General features: G+C 32.8%; 1 protein-coding gene across 1 annotated transcript in view; it reads left to right on the top strand.

The window, feature by feature from the left end:
• The window catches only part of LOC140744841 (trace amine-associated receptor 1), a 55,309-nt gene extending 35,036 nt beyond the window's left edge, over window positions 1–20,273 (top strand). Inside the window, exons 2-9 of the mRNA XM_073076532.1 lie at window positions 15,020–15,443; window positions 15,665–15,790; window positions 16,647–16,763; window positions 17,631–17,770; window positions 18,002–18,170; window positions 19,206–19,337; window positions 19,411–19,536; window positions 19,662–20,273. Coding sequence (XP_072932633.1) covers window positions 15,225–15,443; window positions 15,665–15,790; window positions 16,647–16,763; window positions 17,631–17,770; window positions 18,002–18,170; window positions 19,206–19,337; window positions 19,411–19,536; window positions 19,662–20,123 — 1,491 coding nt within the window. The 5' untranslated portion in view covers window positions 15,020–15,224 and the 3' untranslated portion in view covers window positions 20,124–20,273. The remainder of the gene's footprint in view (window positions 1–15,019; window positions 15,444–15,664; window positions 15,791–16,646; window positions 16,764–17,630; window positions 17,771–18,001; window positions 18,171–19,205; window positions 19,338–19,410; window positions 19,537–19,661) is intronic.
• Window positions 20,274–20,775: the final 502 nt, after the last annotated feature.

The raw sequence follows: 20,775 nt of genomic DNA, 5'->3' as shown, positions 1-20,775 counted from the left end.
CCTCCGGCGGCACCACCGCCACACATATTTCTGCCTAACAACAGTAGTGTTAGACGCTGTTGTGTTCCGATTTGAAGCGTGTGTTCAGGGAGACATACATTTTCGAGGCGTTCCAGCTTAGTCCTCAGGATTAGCGGCGCATCTGTGGCCGAACTTAGGTAAGAATATCTAATCCTATCTGGGATTGATTACAGATGTCCATGGGCGGCAGTAGCCACTTACCATCAGGTCGACTGCATGCTCGTCTGCTACTCCTATATTATAAAAAAAAATAAACAATAATTAAAAATAGCAGCAACCCTGGATATAACTATGACCTTTCAGGCAATATTATGTATCCCCATAGTCGTCCCACGCTGGCAACACTCCAATATTGTGCGCATTTATCGCCAATGACCCAATAACATACGAACAATGAACGCATTGCATTCGTTATTTGAAAATTCTATCCAATTTCGGGAAGTTTTTGGGAGATTGGGTAGTACTGATACGGAAATGTGGACTTATGGGTAATTATGCGTGGTTCGCTGTCAGTGCTTAAAATTATTTTTTCTAATTATTTGCTGCCATAAAATACTCGTAATTGTCGAAATGTCGTACTCTAAGTTTACACTGTTTAATTTTTTAAATTAGATCTATAATCTAAATAAGTTAACGTGCCTACAAAAATCGTTAGCAAATTAATAATACCAATTAATACCCGCCTTTGAGATTATCAAAGTATTTTAGAGAGAACCATGATGACAATAATAGGCTATAGTTCTCTTATACTTTCATACTCTACGAGATGTCCTATTGGACAGTAACAAGTCCATGATGACATGATGACGTCTACAGTTTGACTACGTTTTTAAAGCAAGTGGATAGATATAAGAAGATGGGTATGTCTAATTGTCAAGATTACCTGTTAGTCCAACAACAATTAATTTCGATTAGTTGTGTACAAACAAGCAATTACTTCGCTTTTGGTAAACCAATAAATTCTTCTTATTTACGCGGAACAAAACCAAAGCTATCGCCTCTAATTTCGGTAAATTCCCGAAGCTCTTGAACTTGTTCCTAACTTTTTTAGGGAACCATTTGTGGTTTGACCTATTTCTATGTCTATTTCTTCTCATATAAAGGCATTGAGCAGTATTTCGTTGTGTAGTGCGGAAAGATTCTTTACTATCCAAAAGTCCTGAATGGTGGTAACCTATTTGTGTCGGAAGATCAAAGAGTGTTTTTTTTTATGTAATCTTGGTAACAGTTGTATATGGAAGTAGTAGCGTTTAAATAATAATAAAATATACTAATTTTCAACCGAATAAAATTGGGAGAATTATATAAACTTAAAGCGTGTGTCCTACTTTTTTACTTTAAATAATGTTTATATTACTTCGATTGTCTTAAGATGAGTGAACAGATTCGTAATACTGAATAATGGTACAATTAATTATACCTGCTTCTTAACTCATGAAACTTCAAATAAAACACAATTCGCTCTATACAAATAACAAAGCTTACCAAATAAATGTAACTCAAATACCATCTCATACACATACACTCATAAAAGTTATTTAATCCGAGCGTATGATGAGTATTTCTGTTAACAACTGGTTCACACATCTGGTGCCTGGTAATGAAAAGACGAGAAAGGTATAAAACGCGGAGAGCGTTCTAAAAAATAATTACTCATGTTTCACGTTGTAAACCCTCATTCTCGGTTTATGAGGTTGATGTTTCAGCCAAGTTCACAACGCCAAGTAGAACATATCCGTGACCTATATGTGAGGGGCAGCTTTTGAGCAGTGATAGGCTTATGGTTAAATAAGGCCTTTCATTAAGAGAATCTGGTGGTTCGAATACTTTGTCTTTTGAAGTTATGTGCGAATTACACATCAATGAACATGTTTTAACGGTAAAGAAACCTAAATGTGAAGCCTATGTGGTTCACGGCATGACGGTTTGGCAATTTAGAAAAATAAAATCGATAAACAAAAAATATTTACACAAATAAAAATAAGTACAATAATTATATGGGTAGTTGGATAATTGTATAATATCAACGACAATAAGCTTGAAAATTACTTCCGCTGTACAGGTAATTTTTGCGTTAAAATTATATTTTTTTTTTAATCAGCAAATCATGTGGTGAGCCATCAACGTGACAAAGAGTTCTAAATCAATGGTATATAAATAAATGCGATTTGAACTACATTTAAAAGTAAATTTTGAGCACATATCGTCTAAATTTAGTTCGTACATGAAAATTGCGTTTGTGCTAAACATTACGAGAATTTAGCGTTGTGTAAATGAGAGGAGCGTAATGTCTTACTGCAAGGACAATTCCTCGTTTTAATTTTCCGCGAGACTTTCTTTGTTTCCGTGTCATTTTTAAATGGGACAAAGGTTCCGCTTGAACTCATTCTACATGCAACAATAAAAGAGCGATTTGAAACTAACACAACGTACTACAATAAGGCCGGCAAACTTCAGCTTAACTAAGGACATTTTCGGAGATATGTCTTGTATCTATTTTGCATCAGTAAACATAATGAGTGGATACTGGATACATTTCATATCAATAATTGCTTCTGGGTCTATTTATATTTGTTTATTGTTCAGGGCAATGAAGTTGAGTAGCTAAAAACTTCACTATTTTATTTAAGAGCCGCGAAATATAATTTATATACGACAGTTTTTCTCGCGTGGTGTCGCTAAGTTATGCATGAAGTTTATTCAATCATTTATTAACAAAATAGTCTTATATATATTCGGAGTAAATCATCATACTTTATTGAATTCATAGTCAAAATAATTTTAATAGTTTATGTTTAGATTAATACCATAAAAAAGTTTTTACATATTTGATTGTGTGAAAATTAACATCTTAAAAAGGTTTGAACAATCCCATGTAGTTAAGAGTGTAAAAATATTATTTGTTTAATTATATATTTACAAAGCTGTCATATCACCTACAATGTAATACCTAATAGTATTAGGAAATCACTGGTAGCAAACAAAAAGACAGCGAGATTCGTAACAATTTCTTTACGGGTTCCCACTACTTTGTTTCCGGGCAGTTCATTTGTCTAACTTCGGTCTTCTATCAGCATAATAAATCAATGATACGAACAACTTGACTAACAAGGGTAATGTAGGGTTGCTATCTGGCAGGCATTTTGATGTGAGGGCTTGCTTATCTTACCATTTGAAGTATATCGCTCTGTCAGACTCTTGGTAAATCTATTCCTACAGGTAACACACATGTCAACAATAAAAATGTATATTACTAGCTGACCCGGCAAACGTTGTATTGCCATATATATAAAAAAATGCTAAGGGTGAACAACCCTTATCACTTAGGGGTATGAAAAATAGATAGTAGCAGATTCTTAGACCTACTGAATATGCATATAAAATTTGGTGAAAATCGGTAAAGCCGTTTCGGAGGAGTACTGTAACTAACATTGTGACACGAGAATTTTATATACAGTAAGTGATAGCAAAAAATATTTATTTTACGTATTTATTTATTTTCAACTAGTCATTTTGAAAATAATATAATTGCGTAAAATTACTAAGTACATTAAATTACTACTGATAAAGTACTTAAGATTTTACAAAGAAAACTTACATAATGGTTTATTTAGTTTAAACTGTTATTAAATATAGGAATATTAAATGTGCCCATAACTAAACTTGTATCAAATTTACGGTTAAAAAGGTAGCTAGTTTATGTGATCATAACGTTTTATATAAAGCTATTTTTAAGAATTTCAAGTCTTTAGCAGTCTCAATCTATGAAAGAATAATCAACTTTTTTAGATATAATTTCTTTTAATTTAACTTTCGTTCCTTATGTACCTGGTCGCTGAGGAACTAAACTTACAACTGTTCAATCGCCGCACACCTGGCCATAATGTGGTTTCTATTCAATTATTTCCTGTACCTGCATCAACCCTGTCAGAAACAATAACAACTATAATTTATTTTGTGGTATATACCTACGCGAGCGTTAGCACAACCCTTCTATGAACCGCATTTACGCCGTTCAACCTTCCTACAAGTGGTACTTTATGCGTAAAATATGTATACCCGTCAGAATTATTTTTAGCTTGTTTTTAGAAAATAATAGGTTATTAGTATTAACTTACGTATTTCAGGTTAAAGCATGAACACAAATGAAAAAAAGGTTTTTTCAAAACCACCTCTTAGACTATTTGGGTCAATCACTTGTTAAAAAAGAAGTTTTAAATTAAATTTAGAGTCTAAGTGATTGGATTAATAAATAAATTGCTTTTACTTACAACTTTTTTGTTGTCAAAATTTTGGGATGCCAGATATCATAATGAAATGATGTAAAAATATAGCTTCATTATAATGTACGAATAATTATATAGTATTCAAAAGATAATTAGTTTTACATATTAATAAAGGCCTTATCCACTTATATTGAACATGACAGCAAAATGGGTGTGAGCAAACTAACAATAACTGTGGTTATTGTCATAACATAACAATGGTAAATATTAAAGGTTTGTACAAAGGAAAATCCTTTGCTCAGAAGAAAATCCGCATGGTGTTATAACTTCAAGCTCGGCTACGCACAAAGCAAAGAAAATAAGAAAATAATACCTCAAAGAATTGCATTATTCCGGCGTGAAGGGCAAACGCCTGTTTAATTCTAGCTTGAAAGGGTCGCTGCCTGCGTCTAGACTAGGTTTTGAAAATTAGGAAAAACAAAAATCACAACACATTTTTTTCGAAACGGTTGAGGTGTAATAAATAACATTTAGGGTGATAAAGCTATAAAAGTATTGCTATGTTATTTATGATTCAATTTTTATTCCTTAAATAAGTACAATCATTAAAATGGTCTTATCTTAGATTAGTAATAAGAGTATTTATTTATTCATATTGTAGTGATCTAAATAATATTCATGTGTAGCTGTGTCTACATCAGGTGAGATACATATTGGAAAGTAGAGTTTCTCATGCTTTAAGCTTTGACTGCGGCGGCATCACATATTTATATAATACAGTCGTTTACATTAATATTTTATATATATAAAAGAGTATAATCACTTAATCATCAGAGGCGAAAATGTATTTATGATTAGCCTCTGAAAGGATGTGTTTCGTTTTCACCCTATTTTGATTATTATTTTTGTAATTATTGTCAGGTAGACTATTTCCCACTTTTCCACTCGTAACATAATAAAAGTAGTAACTGATTTATTTTACAAAATATGATGACTAGGCAATTCAATAGTGCGCGAAAGTTCTGATTGTATTGTTACAATGGAGTTGGCCTTTACAAAAAGCCTGTAAGAAATGGAACCTTACTAAAAGCCAACTGAACGATCGAGTCGTATTATGCCAGCTGCATTATATAAAAGCAATTGCAGCGTCGTGGCTTGTTTAGAAACAAATAAAGCTGAGTAGAAATGACAAACTGTGTTAGAGAAATGTAGTGCTCGGTACTCTTAGTATGAGTTTTTATGTTTTTACACAAATGACTGTTTTTGTATTCGTTTGCGTATTTCCGATACATTTCCAATCAGTTCTGATACAATCCGATAGGGGCGCTTATTGGAAATGTATGGGCAAATACGTAAACAAACAGTCATTTACGTAAAAACGTTATAACTCATACTAAGGGTACAGTCGGTTTTATGATAAAGTATAGAGACTGTTGTTTACAGCGAAACTGATAGGATTTCCTTTGAGACTTGTGTTTGTTATCCAGTCGTAAAATATAAAGATACGAGGATTACGCCAAGTTTCTAGTGTATATTTTTTCATATTATTTCTACACGTTGTCAGAACTAATCTAGTCAGATCAATAGGGTTGTGGTATATTCTTCTAATAGAGACGGCGATAGAATGGTTACCACTCAAAGTCTCCACGAATTTCCTATTACCCCAAATCATTAAATTCATAAAAATAAACGTACGTACCTTACTTATTTATGTTATGTATATGGCGTAATTTTAAATTCAAACTAAAATACCCATATTTAGCTGATGTACGCAATATGTGAAAAATTAAAGCTTCTATATTTTTGTGTTTACTGAAAGCTAGCTAAAAAGACGAAAATAGATATAATATGAAATGGTGTTTTTCGCATAAACTCATACCTACTATTTACAACAATGTTAACAGCCAAGAATCGTAAAGAAACGATTTCACGAATCAAAGGCAAAGGTTATAAGTAACAACACATAATAACAAAACATTTCCAGTAACAAGTGAAGTTGCTCTTCGCAAAGTCGACCATACTTCTTGGGTATAGTTGAAGAAGCACGTTTTGGTCTTTATTCCTCGAGAATAAGGCCGGGTATTGTGGATTTATTGAATAGGATCCGTGCTCACACACTCGGTACTTTGCGGGGATGAAAGAAAATATAATTTGTCGAGTCGTTAAATGAAACGTGACTTGCGAGTCGAGATCATAACTTTCTCACTGGGTGGTACGTTTTCGGCCAAATGTTGAGAGGGTGTGTAAGAATTAGTGTTCCGGGGTGGCGCCCGATAGACGCATTATAAGTACTTCATAATTATCTCGACCTACATCAAGAGGACTGCCCGCGGCGCTCCTTATGACATTTGCAGTACAATACGAGCCTAAAGATTTGTGGAGATTGGAGTAAAACAATATTATGGACCATTTTCCTTACATTCATATTTTCTTGTACTTATTACCGTATAACAACAAAGAAAACCACTAAAATATGTTTTAATATTTAATATATATAATTCTCGTATCTCGTAATAAAAGGGAAGGTTCGAAGTATATGTGAATACGTATGACCATTTCTTTGATACACTATACACATACATAAGGTGCATTCGTCTCGGTAGCGCAAGTGGCACTGGTCATATAAATTTTTTTGAAACATAAAATGGCGCTTTTATATCGCTTTGTCTGGACATATGGGACTCATCTACGTCGGGTTTCTCGTTTTTGAAAACATGTAACTTGTTTACCTAATATTTTAGTAAAACATAATTATATGTACGAGGCTCTATTCGTAGTCTGCTGTACATGTATTGTATTATTACTAAACATTTTTAGGGTTCCGTACCCAAAGGGTAAAAACGGAACCCTATTACTAAGACTTCGCTGTCTGTCCGTCTGTCCGTCTGTCCGTCTGTCCGTCTGTCACAGGGTTCTACCGCTTAAACCGTAATAGATAGACACATGAAATTTTGACAGAGGAGGCATAACGGTGGCATCTATAACAACAAATACTAAAAATTAAATAAAGTTTCCTCCATACAACAAACCCGATTTTTTCGGCATTTTTCGATCTAACTGTTAAACTGTACTAGGAAGACGGTTGAATTTTTTACAGTACGTTTACTACTATAAATGGTATTTTAATAAGTACAAATAAGAACCATAAAACATATTTTAATATACTTATTTTAATTTTATTATATTTTGATTACGTATAATCGTCGTCCCATCGTCACCCCAACGCCATCTATTTATGTGTTATATAATTAAGTATTGTTGAAAATCATAAAATGAATTAAAATAATGAACATTTGGTAGTACGGAAGCCGCCATGTACGAGTTCGACTCGTACTTGGCGAATTATTTAATTCATATTTAGTGCATGTTTAATGAAAATATTATAGATAATTAAAATAACCCAATTATGAAAATACTTGAGCCCGTAATTTAATTTCCAAGAACGCCGCATTTAAAATTTTCACTTTACATTCTTGGTCCACTTACGTGATATTTGTGGTGACATTATTATGTCAAGTACATTGATTGAACGATGCACTTATGATCACAAACGAACTACTAGAGTTTCTACATAGTTCTTAAGTATACATACGACTTACGTATACGAGTATAACCGATTGTACATATTGGTATAGTATCCTCCTTAACACAATTTCATCAATTTCATGGTTTTCGAGTTTTTGTATTTTTCTTAAATTGCACACAATGGATTAATGGAGTAATTTAATAACAGAGTGTTGTTATACTTTAAGTTGGGACAATCGCTAATTGTGTGTTTTTACAGTTGTTTTTTATTTAATTTAAATTCATGTACTATCAGGAATCAGGAACATATTATTATCATGATTGTTTATTATTTATTATAGCCAAACCTTTTATTTATCCTAAGGATTACATTTTCACTAAGTCAAATGACAAAGTTCACGATCCTCACAATATTTAAAAAAATCCTTATTTTATTTGCTTCCCGAAACAGAATAACAAATGTCATTTGATTATTTAAAAAAAATGTAATTAAAACGAAATGATTTCGTTATACCTCAATTTAATTATGTTAGTTTTTGGGAGCTCACTGCTCTAAAATTTATTTTATAACTAGGTCGCATAACATGAGTTCAAACAGATGTTCAAAATTTCTTCTTTGTGCAGAAATGGACAATTGGACACGCTCCCGATTGGTTAAGATTACTACCAAAATGTTTCATTATAATAATTGTAGTTTGTTATATTTTTTAGTTCCCTATTACTTATTTTACAAAACAACAATAGCTAACTTTAAATTTATACAGTTTTCGTTTTTGTAGTCTTTAAAAACCCTCCCTCGTAATTTAAAAAGTCGTAAAATTGATTATTCTTGATAAATATTTCTATAATTTGGATGAAAAATAATAAATCATTGATATTTCAGAGAAATATTAGCTTTAATATTTTTTATCAACTTATTTGCTTTATATGTTCTACTTGCCTCCGTTGAAGTTGGATTCCGTTTAAAATCCTAAACACTTTAATACGGGTCATCGAAAAACCACTTCCCTTTCCATTTCATTTAATTATTCGGACGTTATCTGAAGCTCTGAAAAAGGTATTTCAAAGATCAACTTCTCCCAAACGAAACATTTAGATTTAAAAGGCAGGACAGAGAGGCTGAGGATTTTACGGCGGATTTTATTACTTTCAAGGCTTACTTGGTAAATTCCAATCTTCTAACTGTGCAAATGGAATACATATTACCCTCACTAAAGTCTTCAGATTAATTTGATGTAAATTAATGGAATACTTTTAAATACCTGCATAAATTGGATTTTAAATTCCAAAACAATAGAAACGAGTCACTTTGAACAAAAAGACAAGCACCTTTAGAATAACATTGAGGTGCAAATACTATGCACTCTGGAAAAATGCATTTGAATAAAACGAGTAGCCTACAATTCCTTTTCAATCCGAAACTGAAACTACTGAAACTACCTTAGTGGCATTTACGGTAATACAAGATATTAAGGTAAAACTTGCTGGCATTGGTTGGAAATAGCTTGGCACTTTTTAAAGTGTTTTTTTCTAAATAAGTTTGGCCATATTTTTCATTAAAATTTTAAATTTTCGGAGTAACTAGGATACATACAGCAGTTTGTTTTTTATTTGAAATGGTACATGGAATAAATCACTACTTGCTATTACATTAAATATTAATCAACTATTAACGTCACATGTGCTACAAGCGCTGCGATATTTCATGTCATAAATAAAGACAAATATGGAATTCAATAACAAAATGATTGATTAACATCCATATAGGTATGGTGTGTAAGAATAGTGTAAAAATGGAGCTTATCTAATACCAATTTCCTTGTCATTTTCTTTTTTTCTTAAGAGCATGTTTGTAGACATTCCGGCGCCTGCTTGGGGCGACTCGGCTATCGATATTTTTATAGTTGAGTCTAGTGTTATTGCTATAAGGCGAGCCATGCATTCAAATGTTCGTTTATTCAAATCTTGTGCTCAGCTTTTTATTTAAAAGTAAACGTTGGCGAAAATACAAAATGAAATCTAAGGTGTAATAGTAATTGTCGAATTTACTACGGATAACTATTAACAATTTTCGTTTTTATTTCATTTATAAGTGTAGATACAGTTACTTACAGATAATTATAACAAATAGATTGAGGTATTTTAAAAGTAAACATTTTGCATGCATTTAATTTTCGAATTTTCATTTCGTAACCTTAAACTTTTAAGTTTCAAAATAATGATCATGCAATCTACCTGATGGTAATTGGTTCTAAACATTTAATCAAATTCAAAAATGATTGAATTCTCAACTTATTTAGGAGTAGATTGGTCCTTTGTGACCAAATTATACTAATAAGAATTACTGAGGCTTCGTTAGCAATACTTTGCCTCAGACTAACTGTCTCCACCTTAACACGTTTTTAAAAACTCAACACGTCAGCGCATAACTGTTGAAGTAAATTTGGTGATAAATATTAAACTGCTCGCCAACTTTATTATTATTGTACTTTGACCAAATTTTATACGAAATTCGTGCATTACAACAACAATTTAGATAATAACTTCTGGTAGTAGACTTTAAATTTCCCGGGGCTATACCTAAATTATTTTGAGGGTACATTCAAAATTTAAATAAGGTAATTTAGTACTTTCAGTGATGTTAAATTCGATGAAAATGTGCTAAGATAAATATGTATGTTGCAAGTTTAAATGTATTTTTAAATATTTAACGGAAACAGCAAACGACTATATGGGCCGTCTGCTTTGAAGTGGTCACTGCCGATCATGTACTACGTAATCTATCCCCAAATGCAATCAATAAGTAAGAATAGGACTGCTACTTATGTTTATTGATCATGAGGACCCATATTTTATTAAGGGCCTATTTGAAACTTAGACGTCCTAATTCCTAGTCTGGTTGACATCCTTGTACTAGTATGCATCAAAGAAATCTAGTAGAAGGATAGTTATTAACCTTCAAAAATGGTATTCATTCACAATAAAATCAATAAACACTAGCGTACACAACAACGTTGAATCGTCAAATGTCATTTCGGATTGATTTGATGCCGCGATTTGATGTAACCACTTGAAATGCCGCTGTCGGCAGTCATAGTTCATGGTTTGGTTTTTGACGTGTTGACAAATTTATAGCTTTGACCCCGTGCGTCTATCTGTAAACTATAAATTATTGACCAATGTTGCTTTAAAATATCTCCCTTTTAAATATTTTATGGCTTAGTGAATAGGTCTTCACAAATGTGGAAGTATGACGAAGGTGGTAGAAACTTTATGGTTCGACTCCGGAAGCACTACTGTCTCACCTACTTCTGCCAATAACAATAAAGTTATGCGCTGCCCTATTTGGCTTTGAAGTGTGTGGTAAGGGAGACATACTTGTATGACACGTTCCAACTTCGTACGCAGGGGTATTAACGCATCTGTGGCCAACTTAAGGTAGGAATAAAATCTTATCTAGGGTTGATAACAGATGCTTATGGGGCATTAGCTACTCTTTTAGGTTGAATGCATGCTAGTTTTCTACTTCTTCTTTTAAGAAAAGTTAACTTTTAGTGCAATCTTAAAATGTCAAATATGCAAACATTACTTACATAAACATTAGTTTCGTAAAATTTCAAAAGTGGTACCAAACGATTTGAATATCATTGAAATAAAATTGTGAATGTAAATTCCTTTTTCATAGTGAGCAGTGTCAAAAGTCTCTTTCGTATTCATAACTACTATAATTCTTTTAACTCAACGTTAAGTCCTCCAATTTATGTTGTGAAGTAAATTTATAATAATGTGACAATATTTTAGCATCATTGGTGATAATCATTAAACCTTGTTAAAACATTATTTCAGTCAAACAACAAAAAAACCACTCATACTGATCTGTGCTTTCTTTTTTTGCCAATTATTATTGTTGCTTTTTATTAATTTATCGTAAAGATGTAAAATATGATGCAAAAATATAGATCAGAAAAAAGAGGCTTTCGCGCATCAACAAGGATATAACCATAGCAGTCCAGTATAAACTAGTTGGTAACAAAATCACATTTCGTATTGATTACTTAACGATGCAGTCGCTTGAATTCGGTATGAATTCGAGTTGAATTCGCAGGCTCAGTTTTTGACACACTGTTGAATTTACCGTTCATTGTAAGTGTACTCTGCGACATGATAGGTTATAGAGCAATGTTTGAATACTGTTGGGTAATGCTTGTGTTTGTCGAGCCTCGTTATTGAGAGAAATTTATTGTAGTTATCAACGTTTGAGGATTTTGATATACGATTACTCTTTAATGCGACTTTAATCTATGTGTCATCTATACTAATATTATAAAGAGGAAAACTTTGTTTGTTTGTTTGATTGTAATGAATAGGCTCAAAAACTACTGGACCGATTTTAAAAATTCTTTCACCATTCGAAAGCTACATTATCCACGAGTAACATAAGCTATATTTTATATGAAATATATTTGATAAATAGATTTTGAGGCGATACAAAGTTTGCCGGGTTAGCTAGTACCAAATAGACGATTAACGAGACCCACGTTAAGTTAGGCAGTCATGGTTACTTAATTTGTAATAATTTCCATTAGAACAGGAGTTTTACCTGAAATTATTTACTGTATCATTGTTAGTCTTCAAAAGAAAAAAATATTGAAAAAGCGAATTGGCTGAATACAAATCCTACACATAAGAACACAGCAGTACAACTATAAGGCAGAAATAGGTGTGGTAGTGGTGAATATATGTAGTTAAAAAAATATTCACATGTGTGTAGCCGAAATGATATTTACATTTCTCCTCGTCATAAGACAACGATTCTGAAAACGGTAATTTTCTTTACCATCAACAAGGATAAACGCAACATACTTATTATGGAGTTCATCGAGCAACAAACTCAATTTCGAAGGTACATACACATAGATATTATTGAGTTTGTCAGGAGTGCTGAACAAAAAATATCCGTAGAAAACACGACGGCACTTAGCGTCTTAGCGAAGTTATTTCCTTTAGGAAATCGACAGTTACTTCGCCAATCTAAGAAATGTTCTTACGAGAAACGCTAGTTCCAGATTGGTGGCCAGATTCCTAGGATACGTGTCACAACCCCAGTCACATATCTCCGGTACATTTCTCTTTTCGTTTTTGCGGTGAAAAATATTCTACGAGGTGAAGAGTTTCTCTTGACATAATGAGGTTGGTTTTATTCCGAAGTCAAGTTCTCCAGGCACGGATTTGCCGATAATTTCGATTTTATTGCTGGTACGTTCCTATGATCTAAAGATAATACTATATTCGGTAGTCGGTATATGTATGAAGAAAATAAAAATCTGTGCTTACAAGAGATTTATTTTCACGGTTACATAACCTTGAAAAAGCCTTTATAATCCGTTGTGAATCGTTTTCTGGGTGCCTGAAGGAGGATTATCACGATGTGCGATTGTAAAGTATTCAGTTGGTTGGTACTAGGTACTTACCAAAACAATGTATGTATTTCGGAATATTTATTTTTTAAATCAGTACGTTAAGATACCTCACAGGAATGGTGCTTATTGTTTACGTTATAAGTTTTAAAGTGACTTTTGTAGCATTATAATAAACAACTGTCATTTAATTTATTCGTGGATGGATGTTTTGTGTTCAAGTAAATTGTAAAATATTGAGTAATTTGGTTCTTATTAGTGATCGAAGGTAATTTCTAAATAATTTGATATGTAAAGAACTGACTTTTAATTGATTTAAATTTTCAATACTATTTAATTTAAAGTATTTTAAAACGAAAACGTTTATGTATTCAGCTTAATAGACGTTAATAATTCATAAATCGTAATAATACTCCATTACTATATCTCGATGTTAGGAGTATAGCTATATCTACGCTAGTTCTGGAAACGTCATTAAAATAGAGACGCCTAAATACTCGTGGACCTAGTTTTTGTGTTAATAGTTTTTGGACTCAGTACGCATATTACCTAGTATATCTCACCTCTAGTCTATGTAACGATTTAACCTTCGTTCATCGAAATCTAATTACTATATGCACAGACGATGAAATAGAGGTCAATACGATTAGTGGATAGACGCACTTTATTGGATTCCAGATTACGGTGCAGTATTAAACGCTAAGCCAATAATTTTAGTTGACGCAATATAAGTTGAATAAATGTCAGAACCTTGATACTTGCACTAGTTTTATAACAACAAACCTTGTTGGATTTGTATGTTATTCAAAAACTTGGCATATACATGTAGTAGATATGTGCCGAGTTATTATGTTATTTAGTTAGTTATATATTTTTTTCACAACATAAGGGTAGTATGTATATGCCTAGTTAGTATGTTACTTGGTTATTAGTTATGTATATTTTTTCAATAATACAATACAATATAAGTGGTTCAAAGTGCATTTAATGTTTTTAAATTACAATTACTGATGATGGAACTTAAATATATTGTAGGTATATATTATTGAAGTTAAATAGAATAAATCTAAATTCCTTTGTAAAGGTATAATTTCATAACGACGTTTTTCCTACCTAATAAACATAAAATGTATTAATATGAAAAATTTAATCAAATATTTTTTCAAGCAACTTTTCAATTAGAATTCATGATTCTAGAAAAAAGGAAAGAATCTGAGAATTTCTGTAATAATTATTAATTATGAATGTAAATTTGTTTTTTGTTGTTACTCTAAAATAAAAGTATTTTTGGTTTAATTTCAAATCCTTCAAAAACATAATTACACCAAAGCGTTTACGTAACGTTGAATGGTTTTTAAACTTTGATTAGAACTGAAATAATTTTTCTCGCTAATCCCGGTTACGACAAAAGTAAAATTGATTCAGTCTCCGAGGCTTAGGAGACATTGCCGTCCCTTCTTTTCTTTGGAACGCAACAGGAATATTTTATGAGACGTCCCAAAGATCGTATTTTGAATTTTACGTGAGCGCATTTGGAGTTCTCCCGATTTCGAAGGGAAATTTTTCGTCACGTCAACAGGTTCAATGAAAGTCAAATTTGTTCTGTTAAAGGATAAATTGAAATGTTTTGTAGCATAAAATGTATTATTCGATTTCGGATTCAAAATGGAAAATGACCAATTTCCATGTAATTTTCTACTACGAGAGAAGCAGTTTAAGCGATATAGTGATTTCGCTTATAAATATATCCATCAACAATGAATAGTTACAAAGTGTTTTACTCACGAAATTGTGTTTTATACCAAATTTTAATTGCTGTCTTTGTTTCAGGGGATGATGACAAAAAGTTTTCGAAGTATCAGAGAAGTGGTCGTTCATCCCGCATGTCAAAATGAAGCTTAAGAGGCAGCTGTGATCGATGAAAATAACAAAATATAGCTAAGAAAAACTGACGCAACTAAAACTACGCTGTGTTGCATGCGATCTAAATGCCTTATTCAAATGAAGAGTGCGCTGCTGTTCGCAGGCGCCGACTATGTTCGACTCGACCAAAGGCGCATTGCTCGTAGCGCCATCCCTTTCTAATAACTCGTGTTGGCTCCACAACAAAGGTTGGCCTTCCACCTTTCCTGCTCCAGGGGACATTTTGAAAGCCTTCTTTATATTTGCTCTGTCTATGGGAATCGTTTTCGGAAACCTTGTGCTCATCTGTGTTTTGAATAATCGGAGGTATATTAAGTATATCGACAATCAGGTACGTTTGCAAATACCATACTTTCTTGCTTTACTAATAGTATTTTAAGCTTTTCACGAAGACCTATATATGCATTACGTATACAATTTATAGTGCTTCCACCAAGTGATTGTCAATTACATCCTGATTTGTTAGGTTTATACTAAGCGGATTATCAGATTTCTGAGTTGCACCACTGGTCTAACATAAAGTCTTTATCTATTAATAGTTATATTTTGCAGCCAAGATACCTTTTGACTTCTTTGGCGTTGAATGATTTGTTTACGGGTATCCTCATTGCACCCGTAGCTCTTCTGCCAGCTTTATACAAGTGTTGGCCGTACGGCGAGATATTTTGCCAAATTCAGGTAAGAATAGTAATTCTAATATTCCATTCATTTACTTCCTAAAACCGAAATATTTATATTTATTATCACCAGGCGATGAAAGATTAACAAAATAATTGATAACTTTTACTTATAATTTACTACGTATAATATGTGTTTTATTTATTTTTATTATATGTGCTAATTTTGTTTCTGTGAAGTTAATATTTAATTTGGTAGCCTTTTACATTACTAAAGTTAAGCCGAAATACGTCACGTCAATCAAGCGAAATTAATATTTTATCGAATTTGAAGATTGTTGCTTAATCTAGTTAGAGCTAGACGAAGCTACAAAGTCCTTGTAAAACTTTATTTAAACACGAGATGAAGAGAAAATGAGTAAAGTTGGCCCTCGGAAAAAAGTTCTCAATTGAGTAGGCGAAGTTGAAAGGTAATCGGATGCTAGGGATAAGAGTGTTTGTTACAGCTACCAATTTATTTTATTTTACTGAAGTCCTTGAATTTACATTTGATGTTGTTTTTGCTTTGCCTTCAAAGTTGATTGTAATGAAATTCGTTTGGGACCTCGACGAAATTCCTAATGTGCTGTAATGTGGCAAAAGACGTGCAATATCGGATCACCATTGTGGTATCTCTTTTGATGATATGCTTAAACTTCTGCAGTTTAAAAGACTTATTGTTGGTAAAATGCTGACTGCGCATCATTAGCGGACAATGAAATCGTTCAAACTCCATGGTTACAGCGCTTAATTCTTTATCGTTAATGGCTTATTTAGTGACTGTGCACAAAGTTTTCGGCAAAGCGAGTTTAAACTTTTGCAAGTTACCGAACCTTAAACATTGTTAACAATTGTTTAAGGGAAATTTTGTTTTACAGGCCCTTTTGAGGGGAGCCGTGAGTCAACAAAGTGCCGTAATTTTAGTCTGTATGGCGATAGATAGATACCTTTACTTGTTGCATCCCAACACTTACCATAAGCATTCCAGTAAAAAGGTAAGACAGTGGCAAATATTTATTGTAACTATTAAATGATATTATAGTTAAACTTTTACATAAGTTAAAACTATTTAAAAAAATCAATAATAATAATATAAATAATCGTTCTGTTTTACATTATCTTCTTTATAAAATAGCACGCTTTGATAAGCTTTAACCATCTCGTCTACTATTTTCGTGTTACTAATTTGAGTTTACGAACTTGCGGTGGTGTGCTTCACAATAAAGTGAAGTTAAGTGCTGAATAATTTAAAATTCAGGTTTATACTCAAAGTCGGCTTTGCTTGATAACACCTTCCAGAGATTTTAAAGTATTCAGTCTTTCCTTTGAGCCGCTTAAGAAGTTCTGACAGCCAGGATTGAAACGTAACTTAGATACGAGTATTAGGAATGAAGATCCTTAAAGTAAAGTATTAATTCGGAGAAGATTTGAAGTTTATTGAGATACAAACAATGATAAAGATAACAAAGTGGGTTTAGAAGTTATAAGCTGAATAGATACAGCCCAACGAAGAACATCATAATTGATTATTTTCATCAAATTGAATTTTTTAACAAATATAACGCTTTTATTTGTATTTCCACAACCACCTATGGTAGCGCAAAATTCTATAAATGTGTGAATATCCTAAGAGGCTTCCGAGGGATCTAGGATATAGTCAGTAGCGGATGATAATTTGCTTAGTTAAATTATAAATATGCGCATAGACGAACATGGCAAAACCTAAAATAGCCGAATCTGATGGTTGCAATATTTACCTTTTAGAAGAGTGTTTACTTAGTATCTATTACTTAGTACTTATGTTCATAGAATCTTCGATTTTTTGCAATTTGTACATTGTTAACATTTTCGTTTTTAAACAGGGTTGCGTTTTGGTCATAAGTATTACTTGGATTCTATCAGTATCGCTATTCGCTATAATGGTGCTCCCTCGATCTGGTTACTATTTCAATGCGACGGGATTAATGGCTTGTGATGTTTTCCATAGCAGAGTTGCTTTTAGGTAAGTATTAGCGATAATTGCATTTATAAGTATTCCTATGAATAAAATTGTCTGTTTTTATTCATTATGTAGGTTAATCTCTTTGTGTGAATAAATGTATCTAGCAAAACTTTTTTTGCTTTTTATAAATTTAAAAATCAAAAAAATTGTTCTTCCCTTCGAAATAATATTGCGTTTCTTTTCTAAATTTCATAAAATTACTTGATTATTAAAGTTTTGCAAAATTTTCAGAATTCTGTCATGTTGCGCATATTACTTTCCAACGACGATGGCTTTAATGTACTGCTATGGTTCCGGGTTTCACATCAGCAAGACCAGAAACAAATGCGATGATGGTCAAAGGACAAACGGAGTACAAGCGCCTTGTACTAAAACATCCCACTCTGAAATTGAAACCGTGGTAAGATATACACAAACAGGAAAGATGAATATTTAAATTCTAATAGAACACATAATTGACAAATTTTATTTAAAATTATTTTATTTATACTGGACGGGTTTGTTACTAACACTTTTACATATTAACATAAACGAAGACTTTTAATCTATTCATCATCATCATCATCAACCCATTATTGTCCCATTGCTGGGTATGGGTCTCCTCTCAGAATGAGAAGGTTTAGGCCATAGTCCACCGCGCTGGCCAAGTGCGTATTGTTAGACTTCGCATACCTTTGAGATTTTTTTTTATAAATCTCTCAGGTATGCAGGTTTCCTCACGATGTTTTCCTTCACCGTTTAAGCAAGTGATAATTAATTACTCCCATAATTTTGAAAAATCAGAGGTGCGTGATTGGGATTTGAACCTCGGACCCCTCGATCGAGAGGCCAATTTTGTTAACCACTAGGCTATCGCTGCTTTTTAATCTATTGTGATTGTTCAAAGTTTTAACCTGCATACAGTGTTAATGCATCAAATAGAAACTTTCTATCATTCTTAAATTTTCTTTAATAGGGACAATGGAATAGCACGGTGATATATCCATAGTATTTGACTGAATAAAAAAATAACAAGGAAATGTTTAAAATTAAATATTAATTAAAACAGTTAGTTTTTCCTAGATATTGCTGATTTCGATCTGTGACTTAATTTAAATAGGGGCAATAGCTCGCTCGATATTTTTTCTTTCAGTGAGCAAATTGAATTTATAATACTAAGTACTTTTCCTCCGTTGCAAAACTCAATTTTGCGATGTCTACGTTAGAGGTTTATAGCAGCATTTATGGTTGTGGCTATTTTTCATTCGTGCAATAGATACTATAAATGTAAAATTTTATTATCAGAACATTAGATTCAGAGCCACTTTCGAATATTAAAAAAATGTTATAATACTCTTTAGAACGACTTTAATTAATATTAATTTCTGCACGTAATGTAATAAAGGTATTAATCATATTTTTGGACTGAATGGTAAAATACGTTCTTTTTTTTCAGCAAGTTCAGGCACCAGTGAGACCACATAGTGTAAGCACATCGCGTACAATGGCCGCTATGTCGTTAGGATTCATTGTGATGGTAACGCCAGCGACTATTCAAGAAGTAGTTGCTGCTTGCACGGGGTGCAAGGTATTCTTATTACGTTCGTTGTACATGTTAAATGTCTGATATTCTTTATAAATAACAATGTTGTTCTTTTCAGGTCCCACCAACTTTAGATTTCATTGTAACATGGTTGGCGTTAAGCAACAGTTTTTGGAATCCATTCTTATATTGGCTCCTCAACAGTCACTTCAGAAGAATTAGTAATGAACTACTTCAGTTTTATGTAAGACTAAATAGTGTTTTAAGTTTTACTTACAATTGTTGGTATTTTTTTCTTTGAAGGAACAAAGGCAAGGGTACATCAACAACACAAATATAATATTTACATATATAATATCTTTATTTCAGATTTGCTGTCGAAGGTCTAAATCATATCCTGGATATGAAAGACCCACTGGCTGCTGTGGCTCGCCTATTGCATCTGATTTGCACTCAAAAGGCGAGTTCGAAGGACTCGGGGAAAAATATTGGGGAGAAATTTTAGAACGAACGGTTTCTTCCACTTCTCTCCATGCAATTCAAAAAGCTTGTCATAGAGATCCTCTCCGCTGTAGCGGATCATTTAAAGGATGCCCGAGTGGTACTTGCAAACATAGTGCTAGATTTTTCGATGGATATGGTCCGACAGACTATAGACAATTAGACAGAACTGCATTTCAAATAGAATCGTGTTCAAGACAATGCAGGATGAAAAATTCGGACTTCTGTCTATTTCGACCTGGTCTTGAATGTGGACGATCTCGCTCTAATCTTAGCTTGGATGAGGGCACTTACAACAAAACCTGTAATGGGAGGCACCCAGAATTGTGAGAGTTCCAGAACTGTCCGGTCTTCGGGCATAGAAGTAATAGTATAGGGATGTATCCAGGAGTTGAACATTTTAATTCTAGTATAAAGTGGAAATTCAATGACTCCTCTTGTATAGACGATGATAACATGCCTAATTTAGAGCATAATCTCGATAGGATACGAAGCCTTAGCCATGAGAGAAGTTTTAGTGTATACGGTGTAAAAGAAAACGATAATTTATTGGAAGTTGAAGTGAACGATACCGCGGAAGACGATTCGGATGAAACCAAAGATTATGATGTTGGTTGTAGTGGTGTACGTGAAATTTGTGAAGATAAAAGTGATTATGGTGTAACTCATAAGTTTTCTCGACATTCTTCATTATCAAATAGGGAACTCGATGTGATCAAAGAAAGTTCTAGGAGCTCGAGTGATACAGAAGTAACTTTAACACGATGACTTCCAAGAGTTACGTTCGACAGAACAGTAAATATTACATACTTAGGTACATCTTCAGATAAAATACAATGTAAAAAGAAGTGTATAATGTAAAAATATATAGTTGTGTCATAGTAGAATTGTCGTAGATTTTAATGTAAGTATGTGGACCAGTATCTATCAGGTCAAACTTTTGTAAATTATTGTCTTATAATATTGTGTATTACAAGTTACT

The sequence above is a fragment of the Epargyreus clarus genome, unplaced genomic scaffold, assembly GCF_041222505.1.
Source record: "Epargyreus clarus isolate Ecla_fem2 unplaced genomic scaffold, WU_Ecla_fem_2.2 ptg000009l, whole genome shotgun sequence".
Lineage (NCBI taxonomy): Eukaryota > Metazoa > Arthropoda > Insecta > Lepidoptera > Hesperiidae > Epargyreus > Epargyreus clarus.
The sequence above is the reverse complement of the archived record's forward strand: the minus strand, read 5'-3'. Positions and strand labels throughout refer to the sequence as shown.